Below are 18,252 nucleotides of genomic sequence, written 5' to 3' on the forward strand. Positions count from 1 at the left end.
TGATAAAATGCTGAATAAAGTGACTGGGAGGTTAATGGCTAGCGTAAAAATCCTTCTCAGTGACAACAAGCAAAGCACTGCACTGCTCTGTCTACAAGGCTGATATGACTAGCAGTTGGAAGTGGAATGCTGCGGTATGATCAATTCAGCGTGTCTGTGTAACACACACAGACACGCAGCCATCCTCTCTCTGCAGTGTATGGCATGAAATGAGCAGTCGCAAAATGGCTGCCGATTATAAAGGGGTGAATGAATGCTGATAGGCTGCATCCTGCGATGTGATTCAGGGTCATCCCACCTACCTCCCTTCCCGCCTTGCCTTCCCACTTTCCCAGCATCCCCTGCCCCATGTACTGACATGTGGATGGGCCATTTTAGGTGTCCTGCCGCCTGGAATGCTGCAAAATTGAGTTTAATGAAGCGATTCGCACGATAGAATCACTGCGATATTCGCATTCGTTGCGAATCGAATAAATCCTGAAATTCATGACGAATTCAGGTTTGTCTGCATCGATTCACACCTAATAAAAGGGGCTATCCAGCACTAGCATAAAAATAAAAGAAGTGGACCCAGTACTGACCCCTGGGGTACCCCACTAGTAACTGTCACCCAACCAGAGTAAGTTCCATTGACACCCACCCTCAGTTTCCTGTCACTGAGCCAGTTGCTAATGAATTTACATTTATCCTCCCCTATTTCCAGCATCCTCATTTTATAGTTGTGAAAATAGCAAGGTATCAAATGCCTTTAAAGTCCAGATATACAACATCCACAGCTTCACCCTGGTCTAATCTATAACTGACCTCCTCATAGAAGCTGATCAGATTAGTCTCAGAGCACCGATCCTACATAAACCCATGTTGGTGCTGTGTTAGCACTTAGAGATATTTCTGTATTTCTAGTCTAACTAAATGTGCCCTGTGCTATAGTGTCAGACAACACTATTGTAACTAGTTACGCTTTTTAAATAATTCATAGCCATGTGCACTGTGAACCTGCAATAAGAAATAAACTGTAATGGAATAAGTGGTTTTAATAAGTGGAACAGTTACATACTACATTATAAAAAATATATCTAAGATTCACTGATAGATAAGTTTTCACTATTGACGTCTAGTAAGGCATTGTTTTCTTTTGGGCACTCTAAGTGGTAAGGTAAGTCCTCTTTCATTTTCTCAAAGAAATGAGTACCCATGTCCTTTTCATTAACAGGAGTCATGGGAGCTACTTGCTTCCTGTATTCAAACTGTAGATCTACTTCCACTTCTGTATCAACTTCAGTCGGTATAAGGTCATTTTCAAATATGCTCTTGGTGCTAGCCATATCCAGCGTCTCAGTCTCCTCCACAGCTCTCTCGATAACTTTAATCTTCGTAATGGTCTCTATGATCAATGGTTCTGTAGTATTTTCTTCAGAGCTGGTGTCTACAAGATGTGGTCGGCTCACATTCTGCAAGTACATTAACAAAACAATATTTGTGACAGGCAATAAAATCTTTCTCCCATTTACAACACATGTTGATGGCAATCTGTTCTGCCATGGCTAGAATTACTGCCTGATCTGATGGGTTTATCTCATCAGAAGTGATTAGTGTTTTTAGAGGAAATTTTGTAAATCTTGTAAATTTTCTTTCCATGTAAACAACCCTTTCCTCACCAATGCTCTCAAAAATGGGGCCCCAGGCACTGAGTTTCTTCCACCCCTCTGCTTGTCTTTTTTGGCACCTGTAGCATTCAGGAGTTTGACAGATGTTTCACCAATTGTTTTACATTGTTTGGCTGGTTCTAAAAAAATTGAGACAAGTGCACAAGTCTGCTCAGTAATAAAACAGGAGAGAAAAAGTAGTTAACAGAAGGCAACACTTTAGGACTATAAAACTATGACTGGGCACACACACAGTATTTTAGTCAGTATTTTAAGGGAAAACCAGGAATGGGTTCAAATCACAGAAAAGTTGTCAAACATCTCCATTATAGTTTCCTCTGTATCAGATCCACTACTGGTTTTGGCTAAAAAGACTAATCATCAGAATAGTGAGTAGAGAATAATATGTGTCAACCCAGCTTAATGCATTCCTGTCAGATCTTGATCATGTACATTTTTGTGTCTTTTTCAACCATATTTTACAAAACAAATTGCATATTAATGTTGCTCACTATCTTTTCAGTTGTCTCAGATGGAGGGTGTGTGTCCCTCTCTTACCTGTACAAAACAGTAAAGAGATATACAGAACATAATCACCCGGTGCTCAATAGACTGCTCAGAGGTTATTCCACTCGGTGTCTTCAGAACCTTCCATCCCAGACTTGCTGCTTGTTGGACGGTGTGTTCCTGGCCATGTGGACGCTAATTCTGAGGGGGTGTGAAAACGCTCGCTAGCATGCGAGCTGCTGGACGTTTCAGGAGTCTCCTCCCTTTCTCAACATAGTTCCTGTGCACCCACCACCATACACTTATACAGGTACGTTCTCTCGCGAGAATTCATTTCTACATACAAAATATAAAATAATTAAAACCAGGATTCTGATCGGACAGTATTTATAAAAAAGACATTGAAATTACAGCTTTCATTAATTCTCTTAGGTGCTAGAGAATCGAGACAGTGTATCCAAAAAACTTCTCTTTGATTTAATTTTTTCTTTATCTGTTCACTATTCATACCCTCTATTTCTTCCAGTATTAACCATTTTAGCTCACTTATCTGATGCCCATTCGTGACGAAATGTCTAGCCAGGCTCGTTTCCCCAAATTTCTCTCAACTATAATCTTCGGATACACTATCTCCATTCTCTGTTTTCTTCTTAAACAACCTGATGGAGCGTCTATGTTCATTTAGTCTAATTTTCATTGCACGAACTGTCTGTCCCATGTATGCCATTCCACATGGACATTTTAACATATAAATAACTTGTTTCAAATCGCATGTATGAAAACCTTTTAATTTAATTTTATTCCCATGTGAAGGATGTATTACATTATCACCCCTAATTATACTGTTACAATTTTGGCATGATCTACAAGGGAACGTCCCCACTTTCTGTGTTCTTAAAAATGATTGTCTACTCTCCTTTTTTTCTGCTACATCTGCTCTAATCAAATGATTAGCTATAGATCTATTTTTTCTATATATAAATCTTGGTTTTTGTCTAAACATACTTCCATATTTTTCATCTGCTTTAAGTAAATTCCAATATTTGTGGACTTAGGAGTCCGATCGCACCAGTGTTATTGCAAGATGATTTGGTATACCAACAAAAATGGTTTGCATTGTGTAACCAGCATTCCCTAGATCTTATGTACCTTACAGTACAACATTTACAACAATCAATTAAAGATATAAGGAAGGAGATAAATGAGATTGAGGAAGAATATAAGAAACAAGAGAAACAAGAAGTTATTGAGAAAACGCAGCAAGAAATTAAAAATAATGTCGATAAGTTAAAATCTTCCATTTTACAGGTTAAACTATCGAAATTTGAAAGAGATACTAAAGATTATATGATGGACAGAGTTTATACATGGGCAGATGAGAGACGTAAATATCGTCATTCACAAGGAGAGCAACGAGGAGAGTTTGATGCCTTTGATTATGGCTCTACAGATAGCGAATTAAACAACATGTGTGAACAGCAACCTAGACAAGATTTTTTAGGAAATCAACAAAAAGGAAAAAGAAAAGACAAAAGGGATATTGGAAACATGGAAGGGATGTATACAAGAGCCCGCAACAAGAAGCAATATCAGAAGATGGTGAGCTCTTAGTTAATCTTTCATCTGTTGAATTAACGGTGGCCCAGAGAAACATAATTAACAAAGGACTTGGTTTTGTACCCTCTGAGAATGTTAGTAATTTTGATTTTTTGATTGACTTCCATAAGTTCTACAGGTCACTTCGACTCAGGATGTATTTTGGTAATAGTGATAAAGATAGAGAACTGAATACAGTTGATATACTGAAGAGTAAATTAAATAAAAAAAAGTTAGTTTGATCCGAGTGTGAACTGCAGCACTTTGGAAGCATTTCAAAGGGTAGTGATTAAAGAAGTGACAGAGGAATGGAATAAAGAGAAATATAGAAGTAAATGGAAATTATCTAGAGAGGAAAAAATCGCGTTAGAAGAGTTAAAAAAGGAAACTACAGTTATTATAAAAAAAGCAGATAAAGGAGGGAGCTACGGTTGTTCAGGATAAAGAATTGTATATGTCAGAAGCACATTCTCAATTAAATGTTGAAACTGTTTATGAAAGGTTACATTATGATCCAACAAAAGAGATTAAAAAAGAGGTGGATAATACAGTAGAGGAAGCTTATTTCCAAGGTATAATTGATAAGAATGTAAAAGAATTACTAATTAATAACAATCATCGTGTCCCTCTTTTATATTTGTTACCGAAGATACATAAAGACATAAGTCGACTCTCTGGACGACCTATCGTCTCGAGGGTCGACTCTGTCCTATACCCTTTAGCAGTATATGTGGATACATATCTCCAAAAAATTGTTAAGAAATTGCCGAACTGTCTACAGGACACGAATGAATTCCTGGATCATCTAAATGAGGTAAAAATAGATGGTGATATTTTACTCTGTACCTTAGACATCAAAAGCCTTTAAACCAATATTCCCACGGATGAGGGAATATTGAGTATAAAAGAGGAATTAATTAAGGATGTTACTCTAAGTAATACCCAGATACAGTTTATAGTGGATCTGCTGGAACTGATTCTATATAAAAATTACTTTAGATTTGGACAAGATTTCTTTTTGCAGTGGCAGGGGACTTCGATGGGGTCCCCTGTCGCACCAAGTTTTGCTAATATTTTCATGAGTAAGTTTGAAGAAAAATTTATTCCAGCATACCCATTATCATCTCACGTCAAAAAATGGTTAAGATATGTGGACGATTGTTTTGTTATTTGGACAGGGACCTCAGAGGAATTAATGATATATATGCAGTTTTTGAATAGCTGCCATCCGTTAATAGAGTTCACATGTGAATATAGCCCAAACCTTATACACTATCTAGATGTTGAGATACGTTATGATAAAAATAGGTTTGAAACCACCCTCTTTTCGAAAAAGAGTGACCGTAATAATTTGTTACATAAGAATAGTGGCCATGCTCCACAAGTGTTTAGAGGAATACCGAAAGGCCAAATGATACGGGCTAAACGAATTTGTAGTACGGAAGCAGAATATGTTAAAAATAAAGAGATGTTAATTAAAAAGTTTGTACAGAGAGGGTACGAGGAAAAATAATTAATTGAGACAGCAGTAGAGGTAGATCAAATTTCTAGGGAAGAACTAAGGAAGAAAAATAAGATGAAGAAAAATAAAGAAAAATTTTTTACGTATATGTCGACATATGACGGTCACTCTAAGTTGATAAAGAGGGTGGTAAACAAATATTGGAATTTACTTAAAGCAGATGAAAAATATGGAAGTATGTTTAGACAAAAACCAAGATTTATATATAGAAAAAATAGATCTATAGCTAATCATTTGATTAGAGCAGATATAGCAGAGAAAAAGGAGAGTAGACAATCATTTTTAAGAACACAGAAAGTGGGGACGTTCCCTTGTAGATCATGCCAAAATTGTAACAGTATAATTAGGGGTGATAATGTAATATATCCTTCACGTGGGAATAAAATTAAATTAAAAGGTTTTCATACATGCGATTTGAAACAAGTTATTTATATGTTAAAATGTCCATGTGGAATGGCATACGTGGGACAGACAGTTCGTGCAATGAAAATTAGACTAAATGAACATAGAAGCTCCATCAGGTTGTTTAAGAAGAAAACAGAGAATGGAGATAGTGTATCCGAAGATTATAGTCAAGAGAAATTTGGGGAATCAAGTCTGGCTAGACATTTCGTCACGAATGGGCATCAGATAAGTGAGCTAAAATGGTTAATACTGGAAGAAATAGAGGGTATGAATAGTGAACAGATAAAGAAAAAATTAAATCAAAGAGAAGTTTTTTGGATACACTGTCTCGATTCTCTAGCACCTAAGGGAATTAATGAAAGCTGTAATTTCAATGTCTTTTTATAAATACTGTCCGATCAGAATCCTGGTTTTAATTATTTTATATTTTGTATGTAGAAATGAATTCTCGCGAGAGAACGTACCTGTATAAGTGTATGGTGGTGGGTGCACAGGAACTATGTTGAGAAAGGGAGGAGACTCCTGAAACGTCCAGCAGCTCGCATGCTAGCGAGCGTTTTCACACCCCCTCAGAATTAGCGTCCACATGGCCAGGAACACACCGTCCAACAAGCAGCAAGTCTGGGATGAAAGGTTCTGAAGACACCGAGTGGAATAACCTCTGAGCAGTCTATTGAGCACCGGGTGATTATGTTCTGTATATCTCTTTACTGTTTTGTACATGGATAAATTTGGAGATAAAGAACTTTTTAAGTGCAATTCCCAGTCTGTCTATTTCTATATATATGGTTTAATACACTCAGGAGACGGAGCCCTGAGATAGACATAGGGAAGCCACCCATTGCGTGCACACCTGTGGTCTGATTATGTTGAGAAGTGGATACGTGTCCCTCTCTTACCTGCACTGTGCTTTCTCCCTTACTCTGCTGACTCACTGCACTGGGGGAATAAGTCTGGCAGCCCTGCTCTGTAACCCCTTTTTTTCTGGTTTTATGCTGTACATGTTGCACAGAGAGGAGAAATGCTTATTAGATATAGCTGGTAATCTACCACCAAAGACAATATGGTGAGTATATAACTTACATCTTCCTAAATTAGTGCAAAGGTTTAGCAATAAAGGCACATATTTTCCATCTGTTCTATATGTTCCTATGTCATTCATGTGTGTCATACTTTGGCAGTCCTGTAATGCTGGGTATTAGCTTTGATTAGTACCTATCTGCCACGTTTCCTCCCATAGACGTGAATGGAGGGGGCTTGGCGGCTCTAATTGCCCGTCATCCGGCAGAGTTCGCTCCGTGCACCAAATGACTGGGGTGCTGCAGCAGAGATCGCGCAGGGTCCCCCTCTATCTACATCTTATCCCCTATCCTTTGGATGGGGGATAAGATGTTTAGCAGCAGAGTACCCCTTTAAGTATGTGGGCTGGTTGGGTTCCAGGGCTGATTTTTCAACCGGGTCCGGCCCTGGGTATGGGGACTCCTAGTGGAGTGATTTTCAAAGGCAATTTTCTTTAATAAAAATTTCTATCTGAGAGTGCCCATGGGAAAATTAACAGATGTATTTTATATTCACAATTTTGTCTGCAAATCTCTTTTACACACTGTTTTTTATCATCCGCAATTTTTCTTGTTTCTTTCTTTCTTGTTATTGTTTTCGCTTTTGTAATATAAACATACCATGACCAGTTGTATGCTGAGAGCCAGTAGGGAAATATAAAATGCTCTACAAACAATGGTTTTACGTTCAGCATTTTATTTTACTTGTGTTTTATGTATCCTTGTTGTTTTTTCCCTTGAAAACATAGCATAATCTAGGTATGATGTTTTTTGGACAGTTTTCTATAGGCTTCAGTATAGGCCATTAAAAAAATAGAAGAAAAAACTGCTGTTAAAATAAAAGTATTTTTTTTACCCAAAAAACATTTGTATAAATGGATAGAAATCATACTGTTTTTAAACGCACAAAAAAAATGTGAAGGAGGCCTACAGAAACTGAATATAGAGAGTAGAAATCAATGGGAATTTTTAACTGAATTGGTTATAAAGGGGTACTCCAACTGGCTCCAGAAAGTTAAACAGATTTATAAATTACTTCTATTAAAAAATCTTAATCCTACCAGTACTTATCAGCTGTTTAAGTTGAGTTGTTATTTTCTGTCTGATAACAGTGCTGACTCTGCTGACACCTCTGTCTGTCTCAGGAACTGACCAGAGTAGGAGCAAATCCCCATAGCAAACCTTCCCATAGCAAACCTCTCCAGGGAATGCTGGGCATTGTAGTTTCGTATCAGCTGGAGGCACACTGGTTGAGAAACACTGTAGTACACCATACACTCCTTAGTTTTTTTTTAAGTATATTTCTAAAAACAGTTTGTAAATAGAATACATACATGTTTATTATCACTAGGAGGAAATGTTGCTGCAGTACTGTTGCTGGGATTCGGAAGGTCTTGACATGTGTATTGTTTTATTTGGCGCCTGAAATAAAACAACACGATTAATATATTGCTGATAAGAACTTTTGAATTTATGGTATACATACATGCATGTGTTGTGCAATGGAACAATATAGTATCTATATGGAATAAACATACTAATCTAAAACTCAAGCTCTCATATGTGATTATAAAAATTGATTGCCTCTGAAAAATGAAAGCTGGAATCTTTTGCCAAAGGCCTTTTCAACACTGAAAGCTGGTTGATGTCCATAAACATGCTTGGTGAATTGTTATACATGATCAGCATTATAAGAAGTGACACCAGTATCACGGTTCAATGTAAAGTGACAATGGGGAGGACATCTGAGGGGCACAGAGGCAATATACAAGCACACTGTAGACCATAATGAGTTTTTTTTGGGAAACTGGATACTTACTAGCATCATTGGGCCTATTCCAATCATTGCAAATGTTCATCTGGGAGTGGCTAATTATTTGGGTCAGACCCCCTGAAGTTGCCAGATCCCCACCAATCTGACTTTTATGACACATTATAAAACCTAGTTTAGGACAGTGCCTTTAAAGGGGAACTCCGCTGGGAAACAACTTTTCTTCAAATCAACTGGTGCCAGAAAGTTAAACAGATTTGTAAATTACTTCTATTAAAAAAAATCTTAATCCTTCCAGTACTTATCAGCTGCTGTATGCTACACAGGAAGTTGTATAGTTCTTTTCAGTCTGACCACAGTTTTCTCTGCTGACACCTCTGACCATGTCAAGAACTGTCCAGAGCAGGAGAGGTTTGCTATGGGAAATTGTTTGTACTCTGGACAGTTTCTGATACGGATAAAGAGTCAGCAGAGAGCACTGTGATCAAACTGGAAATAACTACTACAACTTCCTCTGGAGCATACAGCAGCTAATAAGTACGAGAAGGATTAAGATATTTAAATATAAGTAATTTACAAATCTGCTTAACTTGATGAAAATTGTTTGCCACCGGAGTACCCCTTTAAGAGTAAGTTCACATGAGTCGGATTAGTTGCTGAAAATTTCCACAGCAAATCCACAAAAAAAAATTGTAGGTAAATTTGATATATTTTAACTACAGATAGAGCACATAGTAATAGATCAGAAGTTATAGTACTAATATATATATATATATATATATATATATATATATATTTTTTTTTTTTTTATATATATATATATATATATATATATATATATATATATATATATATATTTTTTTTTATTATAAAGAAATCTTACCATGAAAGCAAGAGAATAAAAGCAAGAAACAGTAAGGCAGCAATAATCCCCACGATTTTTCCAAGAAGACTCTTACTAGTATTCTCAGCTACAAGAAAAAAAAGTACAGTTTGTATGTGATAAACATCTTTTTTATCTACCAAATTAAAAAATATTTTTTTTAAAAGGGAACCCTAAAACCCTAAAGCCCTTCAAAGCTGACCGCCATGTCTAAAGGGAAAGTTACACTAACCCGGCTGTTCAGTGGGGCTGTTCGGGCCCGCCGTGATTTCACCGTTAGTGCTTACAAGACACCGAGAGGGACCTTACCTGCCTCCTCGGTGTCTTCTCCATTCAGGGATCCCCTGTATGGCCGGCGCTCTCCTTCCTCGTCATCACGTCGTTGCGTACGTGCGTCGGCGTGCGTAACGATGTGATGGCGGCGACGGAGAGCGAGGATACCCGGCCGGCAGCAGAGACGTTCCGGAGCGACGGGGACACGGCGACAGCGATGGAGCAACAATCAAGGCAGCTGTGACGGGTCCGGAGCGGCGGGGACACGTGAATATTAAATCCTATGCAGTGGTCTTCAATCTGCGGACCTCCAGATGTTGCAAAACTACAACTCCCAGCATGCCCGGACAGCCAACGGCTGTCTGGACATGCTGGGAGTTGTAGTTTTGCAACATCTGGAGTTCCGCAGGTTGAAGACCACTATTGGGTTCAAAATCTTTATTTTGTTAGATTTTGTACCTATAAATTGGGTGCGTCTTATACGCCGGTGCGTCCTATAGGGTGAAAAATACGGTAAATGTCCCATGTCTGGAAACATTTTAAAATGTATTTAAATTTAATGTAAATTTAATATGTTCCTATAATACATTGTGTCTGATTTGTATTATATTGTTTACCTGTCCAAGGACTGTATACAGATTTAACACTGGTTCCTGTTTGCTCTCCAAAGATAGTAATTCCCTTAACCTCAAAGGTGTAATTATACCCAGGAGATGATCTTTCCACAAGGTACCGAGTCACAGATGAGTTTTCATATATCTCTAAAATAATGACATAAACATTGTAAAGCAAAACAGAAAAATATACAGGAAAGCTAAGCATTATGTACCATTACATTGCATAATGTCACCCACATAGCAATAATGAAAATGTTTCTAGATACAGTAACCCCCCGACCTACGATGGCCCCGACATATGATAAAATCGACATACGATGGCCTCTCAGAGGCCATCGCATGTCGATTTCAGCATCGACATACGATGCTTTTATATGTCGGGGCCATCGCATTAACTGCTATCCGACAGCGCAAAATGCTTAAGCTGCTGTGTAATGTGCCCCAGCAGGTTCACTTACCTATCCCCGCTGCTCCGGGTCCACTTCGCGATCCTCCGTTGTCTTGCGCATCTTCTCCAGGGTCCGGGCCTTGCTTTCCGGCGTCGTTATTACGTCACTACGCACGCCGCACCGGCGCAGCAGCGTAATAACGTCACCGGAAAGCAAGGCCCGGACCCTGCAGAAGATGCGCAAGACACCGGAGGATCGCGAAGAAGACACCGGAGCTGCGGGACAGCATCGGGAGCCCCTGGGACAGCATCAGGAGTGGTGAGGACCTGGTCCGGAGCGACGGGGACAGGTGAGTACAGATGCCTATACTTTACATTGCACGGATCCCTCAACATACGATGGATTCGACAAACGATGGGTCGTTTGGAACGAATTACCATCGTATGTTGAGGGACCACTGTATCTGAAAGGGTATCTGTTAGCTATAGTTTATACGTACAGCTAAAGTGTTAAAGAGGTGATGCCTACCACTCTCCATTTTCTTGATTGATATACACAGCTCAGTGCTGGAAGAGGAATCTTATACTTTAGTCAGTCACAACAGGAAGAGGTGGGGGAGGAGGAGGCTCAGCACAGCCTCTTTGACACTTCAGCTGTGAGCGTGATCTACAGCTAACAGATTCCCTTTAACCCCTTAAGGAACAAGCATTTTTCTGTTTTTACACTTTTGTTTTTTCCTCCTTACCTTTTAAAAATCATAACCCTTTAAATTTTGCACCTAAAAATCCATATGAGGGCTTATTTTTTGCGCCACCAATTCTACTTTGGAATGACATCAGTCATTTTACACAAACATTTATGGCGAAATGGAAAAAAAAATCATTGTGCGACAAAATTGAAGAAAAAACACCATTTTGTAAATTTTGGGGGCTTCTGTTTCTAGGCAGTACATTTTTCGGTAAAAATGACACTTTATCTTTATTCTGTAGGTCCATACAATTAAAATGATACCCTACTTATATAGGTTTGATTTCGTCGTACTTCTGGAAAAAATCATAACTACATGCAGGAAAATTTATACATTTAAAATTGTCCTATTCTGACCCCTATAACTTTTTTATTTTTCCATGTACAGGGTGGTTTGAGGGCTAATTTTTTGCGCCGTTATCTGAAGTTTTAATCGGTACCATTTTTATTTTCATTGGACTTCTTGATCGCTTTTTATTCCTTTTTTTATGGTATGAAAAGTGACCAAAAATACGCTATTTTGGACTTTGGATTTTTTTGCGTGTACGCCATTGACCGTGCGGTTTAATTAATGATATATTTTTATAGTTCAGACATTTACGCACACGGCGATACCACATATGTTTATTTGTATTATGGTTACTAATTTTTAATATGGAATTTGGGAAAAGGGGGGTGATTTAAACTTTTAACAAGGAAGGGGTTAATGTGTGTGTTTTTAAACTTTTTTTAAACTTTTTTTTTTTTACACTTTTAGTTCCCTTAGGGGACTTTTAGGAGGAATCATTAGATTCCTCATACATATCAATGTGGTTTCATAAAACCACAATGATCTGTGTGCTTTGCGCTCGATTGATAAAGCCTGGTCCTGCCAGGCTTTATCATTCAGAGAGCCGGAGCCGCCGCAGCAGGAGAGGTAAGCCCTCAGGCTACCTCAGTAGTGGATCGCTCCCCCGCGATCGCGCTGCGGGGGGGCGGTCGATACACCCCACTGGACCACCAGGGACTTAATACAGGCACCTTTAGACGCCGCTGTCAACTTTGACAACGGCGATCTAAAGGGTAATAGTCGGCCACGGCTATCGCCGCATGTCGGCTATTAACGCCGGCCCCCAGCTACAGGAATCAGCTGGGGGCTGGCCGGTATGACGCGGGCTCGAGTCGGGTGCCCGCGTCATACCCCGGTAATGGCCATTGGACGAGTATAGACGTCCATGGTCGTTATCGGGTTAAAGGGGTACTCCCGTGGAAAACTGGTGCCGGAAAGTTAAACAGATTTGTAAATTACTTCTATTGAAAAATCGTAATCCTTCCAGTACTTTTTAGGGGGTATAAACTACAGAGGAAATGCTTATCTTTTCAGATTTCTCTGATGTCATGACCACAGTGCTCTCTGCTGACCTCTGCTGTCCATTTTAGGAACTGTCCAGAGCAGGAGAAAATCCCCATAGCAAACATATGCTGCTCTGGACAGTTCCTAAAATGGACAGCAGAGGTCAGCAGAGAGAACTGTGGTCGTGACATCAGAGAAATCTAAAAAGATAAGCATTTCATCTGTAATATACAGCCCCTAAAAAGTACTGGAAGGATTAAGTTTTTTTAACCCCTTAAGGACCAAGGACGTACCGGTACGTCATTGGTCCTGCTCTTCTGATATAACGCGGGGTTACACAGTAACCCCGCGTCATATCATGGCGGGCCCGGCGTCATAGTGAAGCCGGGACCCGCCTCTAATAGCGCGCAGCGCCGATCGCGGCGCCGCGCGCTATTAACCCTTTAGCCGCGCGCTCAAAGCTGAGCCGCGCGGCTAAAAGTGAAAGTGAAAGTTCCCGGCTAGCTCAGTCGGGCTGTTCGGGATAGCCGCGGCTAATCGCGGCATCCCGAACAGCTGACAGGACAGCGGGAGGGCCCCTTCCTGCCTCCTCGCTGTCCGATCGCCGAATGACTGCTCAGTGCCTGAGATCCAGGCATGAGCAGTCATGCGGCAGAATCGTTGATCACTGGTTTCTTATGAGAAACCAGTGATCAACATAGAAGATCAGTGTATGCAGTGTTATAGGTCCCTATGGGACCTATAACACTGCAAAAAAAAAGTGAAAAAAAAAAGTGAATAAAGATCATTTAACTCCTCCCCTATTAAAAGTTTGAATCACCCCCCTTTTCCAATAAAAAAAAAAACACAGTGTAAATAAAAATAAAAATAAACATATGTGGTATCACCGCGTGCGGAAATGTCCGAATTATAAAAATATATCATTAATTAAACCGCTCGGTCAATGGCGTGCGCGCAAAAAAATTCCAAAGTCCAAAATAGTGCATTTTTGGTCACTTTTTATATCATTTAAAAATGAATAAAAAGTGATCAATAAGTCCTATCAATGCAAAAATGGTACCGTTAAAAACTTCAGATCACGGCGCAAAAAATGAGCCCTCATACCGCCCCATACACGGAAGAATAAAAAAGTTATAGGGGTCAGAAGATGACAATTTTAAACGTATTAATTTTCCTGCATGTAGTTATGATTTTTTCCAAAAGTCCGACAAAATCAAACCTACATAAGTAGGGTATCATTTTAATCGTATGGACCTTCAGAATACATATCAGGTGTCATTTTTACCGAAAAATGTACTACGTAGAAACGGAAGCCCCCAAAAGTTACAAAACAGCGTTTTTTTTTTTCAATTTTGTCGCACAATGATTTTTTTTCCCGCTTCACCATAGATTTTTGGGCAAAATGACTGACGTCATTACAAAGTAGAATTGGTGGCGCAAAAAATAAGCCATCATATGGATTTTTAGGTGTAAATTTGAAAGAGTTATGATTTTTTAAAGGCAAGGAGCAAAAAACGAAAATGCAAAAACGGAAAAACCTCCGGTCCTTAAGGGGTTAATAGAAGTAATTTACAAATCTGTTTAACTTTCTGGCACCAGTTGATTTAAAAAAAAAAGTTTTCCACGGGAGTACCCCTTTAACCCCTTAACGACGCAGGACGTATATTTACGTCCCGCGCCGGCTCCCGCGATATCACATCGTGTCGGTCCCGGCACTCATCAACGGCCGGGACCCGCGGCTAATACCACACATCGCCGATCACGGCAATGTGCGGTATTAGCCCTTTAGAAGTGAAAGTATCCCGGCTAGTCAGTCGGGCTGTTCGGGACCGCCGCGGCGTCCCGAACAGCTTACAGGACACCGGGAGGGCCCTTATCTGCCTCCTCGGTGTCCGATCGACGAATGACTGCTCCGTGCCTGAGATTCAGGCAGGAGCAGTCAAGCGCTGATAACACTGATCACAGGCGTGTTAATACACGCCAGTGATCAGCATAGGAGATCAGTGTGTGCAGTGTTATAGGTCCCTATGGGACCTATAAAACTGCAAAAAAAAGTAAAAAAAAAGTGTTAATAAAGGTCATTTAACCCCTTCCCTAATAAAAGTTTGAATCACCCCCCTTTTCCCATAAAAAAATAAAAGTGTAAATAAAAAATAAAATAAACATATGTGGTATCGCCGCATGCGAAAATGTCCGAACTATAAAAATATATCATTAATTAAACCGCATGGTCAATGGCGTACGCGCAAAAAAATTCCAAAGTCCAAAAAAGCGTATTTTTGGTCACTTTTTATACCATTAAAAAATGAATAAAAAGTGATAAAAAAGTCCGATCAAAACAAAAATTGTACCAATAAAAACTTCAGATCACGGAGCAAAAAATGAGTCCTCATACCGCCCTGTATGTGGAAAAATAAAAATGTAATAGGGGTCAGAAGATGACCTTTTTATAAATTTTCCTGCATGTAGTCATGATTTTTTCCAGAAGTACGACAAAATCAAACCTATATAAGAAGGTTATCATTTTAACCGTATGGACCTACAGAATAATGATAAGGTGTCATTTTTACCTAAATATGCACTGTGTAGAAACGGAAGCCCCCAAAATTTACAAAATGGCGTTTTTTCTTCAATTTTGTTGCACAATGATTTGTTTTCCCGTTTCGTTGTGAATTTTTGGGTAAGATGACTAATGTCTCTGCAAAGTAGAATTGGTGACGCAAAAAATAAGCCATAATATGGATTTTTAGGTGGAAAATTGAAAAACTGAGTCCTTAAGGGGTTAATATTTGCAACATACATTTTTACTCTCCATAATAACTAGTGATGAGTGGCATAGGCCATATTCAAATTCGTGATATTTTGCAAATATATGGACGAATATTCGTCATATATTCGCGAAATTCGCATATTCGTTATATTCGTTTTTCGTTTTTTTGCGCATATGCAAAAATATATGCGCATATTTGCGAATATTGAGCCCTCCCTTCTTTAATGGTATAGGGAACTATGACTAGTGCATTAACTCTGTGATTTTTTGCCCATTGAAACCAATAGGCCCATTGTGGTCTATGGGGATCTCATGGCATGTAAAACAGTAAGATAAGCAGGATCGTCTCGGCAGCACAGTGGAATAGGAGACCACAACTGGTTCGAGTCCCGGGGTGTGTTACAGTGTTACAGTGTTGTGGTTAAACTTTACTTTCCTGGAAAAGCTGCTGAGTTGCTCATAGCAACCAATCACATTGCTTTTTTCACAAGGCCTCTGCAAAATGAAAGAAGCGATCTGATTGGTTGCTATGGGCAACTCAGCTTCTTTTCCTGGAAAAGTTTCTGAGTTGCCCATAGCAACCAATCAGATTGCTTCCTTCATTTTTGAAAAGGCCTCTGAAAAAGGAAAGAAGTGATCTGATTGGTTGCTATGGGCAACTCAGAAATTTTTCCTCTATACAGGTTTTGATTAATCTCCCTCTATGGGGGAGATTCATCAAAACCTGTGTAGAGAAAGAGTTGTGCAGTTGCCCATAGCAACCAATCAGATTGCTTCTTTCATTTTTGAAAAGGCCTCTGAAAAATGAAGGAAGCAATCTGATTGGTTGCTATTGGCAACTCAGAAACACTGTAACTCTCTGTCCCACCCCAGGACTCAAACCAGTGGTGGTCTCCCATCCACTGTGCTGCCGAGACAGTCCTGCTTATCTTACTGTTTTACATGCCGTGAGACCCACATAGACCACAATGGGCCTATTGGCTTCAATAGGCAAAAAAATCACAGAGTTAATGCCCTAGTCATAGTTCCCTATACCAGTAAATAAGGGAGAGCTCAATATTCGCGAATATGCGCATATGCGCATAAATTTTCGCATATGCAAAAATAAATGTATATTCGGAGTTACGAATATATAGTGCTATATTCGCAATATTTGCTAATTCGCGAATATGCGATATTCGCGATTAAAATTCGAATTGCGAATATTCGCAAGCAACACTAATAATAACAGATCCAAAATGCTAAAATACTTAGAATTTGATTTCTTGGTCATATTTAGGAATAACACTGATATATTCAGTAAAATTTATGTCAGAGTCGGAATTAAATAAAATGTGTTGTCCACTAAAAAACACTGATGTCATATCTCTAGGATATACCACATCTCTAAGATGTGCCATGAGTAGGGGTCCAATTATTGTACCAATTGGTAGGGGTCCAATTATTGTAATTCCCAATAATTGATAGAACAAATTGACAGCATCATGGAACTTGGAAAGCCTTTTTATTCTATTATGAGCAAATTTCATGTTTTTTTTTGCCTTTTACTTAACATAACAATCTCACTTAAATTAAAACGGCTTACTGTAGTTTATAGGTTGATCATTTTTGCAGTATTCTCGGGACAACTCTTTTTGGACTGCAGATATTTGAATTTCTCTTTACAGTGAATTTATACTGATATATAAATATTTGCATATGGGCATGATGGGCATGTGTCAGCTGTTGTATCTATTGAAGTGAAACATAACTTTTGTAAAACATAACAATTTACTTTACCACTGTATAGACGCTGTATAAAACCTGTGGACATATCCTTTTAACATAAATATAATAAACTACCTTTTGAGTCATTGGTTTCATGGTCTTTTTTGTTAATAATCCAGTTCTGTAAAATCTTTTGACATTCATCAAGATCAAACGCATCCCATTTCAGGAGAATTGAGTTGGCAGTAACATTCTCCACTGTGAAATTTCCTGGTCCTATGCTCAATGCAGCTGAAATAAAGTAACGCAGATGTCATTTTCTATTTATGTTATTTATAAAAACATACGCTTACAATGTCATATGTTTCATAAAACTTAATGATATAAGACAAATAAGATTCACAGTGACCAAGAAGAGTGTAAAGTTTGCAAAATAAAAGATTGGCCAATCCCCCTGATTATAATAATATTACCTGAGAATCTTATGTGAATAAGAATAATTTGGGAATTGGTACTACTGTAGTATTAAAGAGGTACTCTGGTGAAAAACTTTTTTTTTTTTTTATCAACTGGTGCCAGAAAGTTAAACAGATTTGTAAATTACTTCTAATTAAAAAATCTTAATCTTCCAGTACTTATTAGCTGCTGAATACTACAAAGGAAATTGTTTTCTTTTTGGAACGGAGAGCTCTCTGCTGACATTACGAGCACAGTGCTCTCTGCTGACATCTCTGTCCATTTTAAGAACTGTCCAGAGTAGGAGAAAATCCCCATAGCAAACACATGCTGCTCTGGACAGTTCCTAAAATGGACAGAGATGTCAGCAGAGAGCACTGTGTTCCAAAAAGAAAATAATGTCCCCTGTAGTGTTCAGCAGCTAATAAGTACTGGAAGGATTAAGATTTTTTAATAGAAGTAATTTACAAAAAAAAATTTTTCCACCGAAGTACCCCTTTCATTTCTCCCTAATAAACCTTCCTGTCTATGACATACTATTATTTTAATGTTCAGACAAATGGTTCTGAATT

The 18,252-nt window shown here is 38.8% G+C and overlaps 1 protein-coding gene across 4 annotated transcripts in view; it reads right to left on the bottom strand.

The window, feature by feature from the left end:
* Window positions 1-1,036: 1,036 nt before the first annotated feature.
* The window catches only part of LOC130304895 (leukemia inhibitory factor receptor-like), a 137,330-nt gene continuing 120,114 nt past the window's right edge, over window positions 1,037-18,252 (bottom strand). For 3 of the 4 annotated variants that reach the window (XM_056551963.1, XM_056551962.1, XM_056551961.1), the window contains exons 11-15: window positions 17,360-17,515; window positions 10,279-10,422; window positions 9,389-9,476; window positions 8,069-8,156; window positions 1,037-1,451 (exon numbers count right to left, since the gene is read on the bottom strand). In XM_056551963.1, the coding sequence (XP_056407938.1) occupies window positions 1,077-1,451; window positions 8,069-8,156; window positions 9,389-9,476; window positions 10,279-10,422; window positions 17,360-17,515 (851 nt within the window). In that variant the 3' untranslated portion in view covers window positions 1,037-1,076. Of the gene's footprint in view, window positions 1,452-1,658; window positions 1,787-8,068; window positions 8,157-9,388; window positions 9,477-10,278; window positions 10,423-17,359; window positions 17,516-18,252 lie in introns of all 4 variants that reach the window. The other variant, XR_008854637.1, reaches the window with a different exon arrangement.

Source organism: Hyla sarda, chromosome 1 (assembly GCF_029499605.1).
Source record: "Hyla sarda isolate aHylSar1 chromosome 1, aHylSar1.hap1, whole genome shotgun sequence".
Taxonomy (NCBI): Eukaryota; Metazoa; Chordata; class Amphibia; order Anura; family Hylidae; genus Hyla; species Hyla sarda.